At 34.5% G+C, this 4968-nt stretch overlaps 1 protein-coding gene across 2 annotated transcripts; it reads right to left on the bottom strand.

Annotated features, from left to right (window-relative positions):
• Nucleotides 1–1153: 1153 nt before the first annotated feature.
• LOC131064194 (protein BRICK 1) lies at nucleotides 1154–3742 on the bottom strand. 2 transcript variants are annotated; one of them, XM_057998245.2, is made up of 3 exons: nucleotides 3483–3741; nucleotides 3200–3381; nucleotides 1154–1644 (listed from the first exon to the last, which is right to left on the bottom strand). In XM_057998245.2, exons 2-3 carry the CDS (start codon nucleotides 3333–3335, stop codon nucleotides 1526–1528), a joined length of 255 nt encoding a protein of 84 aa, XP_057854228.1. In that variant the 5' UTR covers nucleotides 3336–3381; nucleotides 3483–3741; the 3' UTR covers nucleotides 1154–1525. The 2 variants fall into 2 exon arrangements, with proteins under 2 accessions (XP_057854228.1, XP_057854227.1); XM_057998244.2 differs by having other exon boundaries at nucleotides 3200–3742.
• Nucleotides 3743–4968: the final 1226 nt, after the last annotated feature.

Below are 4968 nucleotides of genomic sequence, written 5' to 3'. Positions count from 1 at the left end.
TAAATGCCCACATGGATGACTGGAAAAAGGATTCCAGTCATTAATCTTTGACCATTCACCTTCCAAATCTATTTGCCTTCTTGCTGGGCCATTTAAAAACAAGATTATTTTTTTCCCCCGAGTTTCCCTCTCAAAACATGCGACCTATTTTGACAGGCTGGAAGCATAAAAGAAGGCTGATCTACACAAAAACAATGCTAGGTATCCCTCTAGGGTCATACATTCATACATTGCCTCTGCCAACTATCATTTTCATTTGTGTTGCTTAAGTCATTCCTGTGCTGCCAAAGTCATAGTTGTTGCTGAAGTGAAATAGTGTAGCTATTGAAGTGAGACCTACATATTCATGTTCCTCTCCAAAAGTTATATTCAACTTTAAAAAAAAGGTGTTGCATTTGAAATCCATATGAGTTATAACCCAAAAGGTTGGACTTAAGTGTTGCCAAAAGTGCTGCTGAAGTGACATAGTTTGTTGCCAGAGGTGAAATAAGTTGCTGTTGAAGATGCAACTATGTTCTATATTGCTTCTGACGTTGACTGGAACGTTCTTTAGACCTTTTTACTCATACCTTCATGCTAATTCACCAAAACTCTGCACACAAAACCAAAATATTCTCAGCCACCCTTTATAGTTTGGGGGGTTATTCAAGATTGTTCATAGTCCCGGATACATCACTTTACAAATCTATTGAGATGAATTTTGATAGGGTTTAAGTTAAGTTCACTGAAGAGCAACAAGAAGCCAATGAGAATTTGACTGTTTTTAATATGCAGCCACAGATATCTTTTCAGAGAAATTTTATAACGGTTCATGAAATTCATTCTTCTCTTCAAAGAACCAATGCTATTATTAACAACCTCATTACAAAGTTATTTATATAAACAAAGCAGATATTATCAGTCAAGTTTGTAATACAACAGACGTTAGTTTGATTGAATTAAGTTATTAACATTTACATGGATGTATGATCTTCGAGGCCTAACTAATACTAATAGATTTTTTTTACTTACTAAACACAAGATATCCCGGCTAATCTTGGATTTTCTTTTTGCACAAATAACATTGAATCTTCCCTAGTGCTTCCTCATTATGGTGTTACTTTGACTATGACAAATTATAGCAAACAAGCAAAATATGGCATGAAAACAGAAAAAGAAAAAGGAGCAAGATCATCATTTGGATCACTTTAGAATTGAAGAATAAATAAGCTACAATATCATAATTCAGCATATCTGCTCCAAAGTTTTATAAAATATTAAATAACAAAGAAAATGTATTTGCTGCTTCAGGAAAATGAACAAAGGTAGCGGTTGGTTTTGTACTCATCAGCAAAATGCCAGTAAACATCTTTACAGAAAATAAAACGGGCAGTGAAGGTAAATCCCTGTCTGCTTGTCTCATATTTTTCTCATTTGCAGCGCCGAATCATGCCTGAGGTAGCTCTGCCTGATATTCATATAATATTGAGGTGCTATTTAAGCTTTCTGGTCAGTACAATTAATTTTTTCCTGCTCTTGCTATGAATCAAGTCAATGTAGCCGCACCAGATGCAATGCTAACTTGAGCTTCAAGTAGCTCCAGGTGACGCTCCAAGGAACTAAGCTTGTCATTCAGTCCTGCTAACTTGCTTTTTGTAGTGGCCTCTGTAAATGGGTGGTTCAGTTTCATTAAGAAAATTCCAATAGAAAGAAATACAACCATTAATCTATTTCCAAATTCAGCAACTTGTAATCATGAATTTGTGATTCTGTCAAGCTATGGCTTGGAGACATGGAATAGAAAGAGGACTCATTGAAGGACAAAACCACACACCCTAGCTAATAAAGCCTCCAAATTTATAATATATAAAATACAAAAGAAATACAACTTCTTGTGAAACACATCGAATCCGATTATGCAATCACTTAAGTACAAATTAACTCCTGTGCTTTACAAAACTCTGTTAAGAATGGAAAATTTTCACCTTGCCTAAATTTGTAATATAGCTATTTAATGATACTGCAAATATAGTAAATCTCTCAACTAGCACTTACGTTCTCAATTGAAACTATTTCAAATTGACACGAGAAAGCATTGAAATAAGTCTTCCGTAAAATTCATTCAGATCTCTGGTTTAGGCTCAAGCTCTGCAGAGCACGAATCCTGTGTTAATGTGACCACATCTCAACGATGTAAGGTACAAATTGTACACATTTGGCAGAACAGAGACCCCCTGGACATGGCTTGTTTACCAAAAGATGTCTAAGCTTGATGTTTGATATAGTTTGAATGCTAGCGAACAAGAAGAAGCGACTAAGCATAAAAAACATTAAGGTCCTAGCCTAGACCACACGCCTCCTGCATGTAAAGGAAGAAGGGGAATTTTTCACTTTACCTTATACAAATTGTTCAAATTTCATATCGTTCAGTTTTCAACCTTGTGGCAAACCCGGGATAAATTTGGACCTTGGCAATCATTCTGGATACAAACTATCTAGAAATAAAACAACAGAATCTTTCATTTTGAGGAGGTCATTAGTATTACATTGGTTTCAACAGTGATTGCTTGGTCACCAGAAAAGGGTGAAGAAATAAACTGATGATTTTGATTACGTCACTGAGACCCAATGACCTATGGGACCACAAATCTAAAAGCTATCTGAAATTTCAACCACCAAAAGGAACTGAAATCGAGGAAAAAGTTTCTACCTAATGAAGAATGGTTATTCTATTATCAGGATTCATAACTATAAGGGAACCAGATGAGAAAAAGAAAATCCACAAGAAAGCCAGGCTCTGTAGACTCTTGAAATATCCCTTAAATTCTTTAGGACCAAACCAATTTCTTACCCACAATTCGAAAAAACAAAGTAAATTACAAACAATCACTTCGTAATGACAAACACAAATACTTCTTAATTCATTCCCACAAAAAAAATACGGATTATTATATACCCTCAAATGCAATTACTCAACAAACACCTATCAGCGCAAAACACCGCTGTCTGCCATTAAATAGATGTAATTTTACATTTTACCAGGCTTATATAGATCCAATGCAAAGACTAAAGTTCTTCAACAGTTTACGAGAAAACAAATCGGGATCTGCCCAAAGGAAAATCCTTCAGAAAACAGGCACGAATAAATCTATTGGAGAAAAAGGCAAAATTTCAGACATAAATTACGGCCTCGGCATTACATAAATTAAGACCCACATACCAAATTGTACAAGGAATTCAAAGAGACGACGAACATTGAGAGCCAATTGACTTGAGAACTCCCTATTGTCCCAATCTGCCTGCACTGCTATACCCACATTCACTGTATTGCTCATGCCCCCACCTCCTTTCGCCATTTCTTTTTCGTAAACCCACTTCTGAATTATTTCTCTGTGTTTTTGCCTGCCCTTAGAATGAAATCAATGAGAAAGGCAAAAAGGAATTGAAAGCTTACTCGTAAACGAAGAAGTGGAGGTTAAGTTAGCAAGGACTTCATTTTTCACCTTGTTGTACAGTGCAACTGATTCTAATCATTGTCTTCGCCAACTCTCGTGCAAGGGAAGAGCTCATCAAATCTTAGAACTGAAGCGTTGAATGAAGATGCATTTCTTTAATTTATTGTTTTATGTATCAATTTGTTGTCTTGGTGATTTGGAAAATAAATGTTCAGCATGCTTAATTCGTACTGCAGATAGATTATAGGCCTGTAGAGTTGGAGAGGAATACGGAACCCTAAAGGCTATCCCTCTTGTAAAGCAACCTGAAGCCTATCCATCTTCCAATGTATTTATGCTCATTTAAAAATGAGTGATAATCAAATATATTAGATCATAGACTATATAATGAGTTAACACAAAATAAGCAATTATTTAATTGAAATGAATAGAATTAGAAAAGTGTATATATATATATATATATATATATATATATATATATATATATATATATTAATAGAGTAAGATGTGTTTTGATATTAAAAGCATTGAAAGCATTAAAATAAGGGTGTTGATCTTATAACAAGAAGTCATTAACATCACATTAACAACATATAAACAATATTAACTAATCTTAATATTTGAAACCGTCTATAGAGTAAATAATCAACAATAATAATTTTTTTAAACAAAAAGACCAAAAGACTCCAAAAAACAACCACCATGGGGCTAAGCAAAGAGATCGCCTCAGTCTTCAGTGAGCAATTTGAACACTTCCTTATAATTCTTGTCCTTGTCTCCATCTTTATTGAGCTCCTTCTCCCACAACAAACTTAGTGTGTGGGCCGACCTATGCATGACCTTAGAGCTGAATATCGAGTAGATGTGTTGTAATCTATATGTTGTTGCATTTTATAAATTAAATCTCGTTTACAAAATTCAAATCTTTTCAAAATAAATGTCATGTGAATTGGCTAGACAAAATTGCTCTTGCAATCCTACTTTGCTTAACCTACATTCTACTCAACTTTGCAATTTTGTCCCAAATTTGTGATTGTGTTAATGTTTTGTTTGTCCCTTGCTCCAAAATTTGCTCCTCTACTTTAGTACCTATGATAGATCAAGGTGCGTGTTAATGAACACTTTTGAGAGCTTGTTGTGTTAAGATTAAAGCACTTAACTTTCTTTAGTCTTAATCAAGCCCTTTGTAATTGTTGTTCACTAAGGAATGAGAAGATAATTTGTTGTTGAATGGAAGATGCCTAATGCAACAAAAGATGCATTGCATTAAGTTCCTACCTGTAAGTGTTACATATAGTAGTTATGGCTAGGTAGAGTAGTTGATGATTATAGTTAGATTAGTGGAAACATAGAGCATTCATGTACATCATTAGGCAACTAGTTGATTGCTCTTTTTGATGTTCTATATTAGTCACATGGCTTATTGGTAGCTACTATTAAGTATATAGTAAATTACTTTCTCTACACATTCTAGCTCTCTTTTTTGGTAATGTGTAGGAAGGCAAATATTTGTAGAAATAAGGAACTTGAGCAT

The sequence above is a fragment of the Cryptomeria japonica genome, chromosome 6 (genome assembly GCF_030272615.1).
Source record: "Cryptomeria japonica chromosome 6, Sugi_1.0, whole genome shotgun sequence".
In the NCBI taxonomy this organism is placed as follows: domain Eukaryota; kingdom Viridiplantae; phylum Streptophyta; class Pinopsida; order Cupressales; family Cupressaceae; genus Cryptomeria; species Cryptomeria japonica.
Note: the sequence above shows the minus strand (reverse complement) of the source record. Positions and strands in the feature narration are given on the sequence as shown.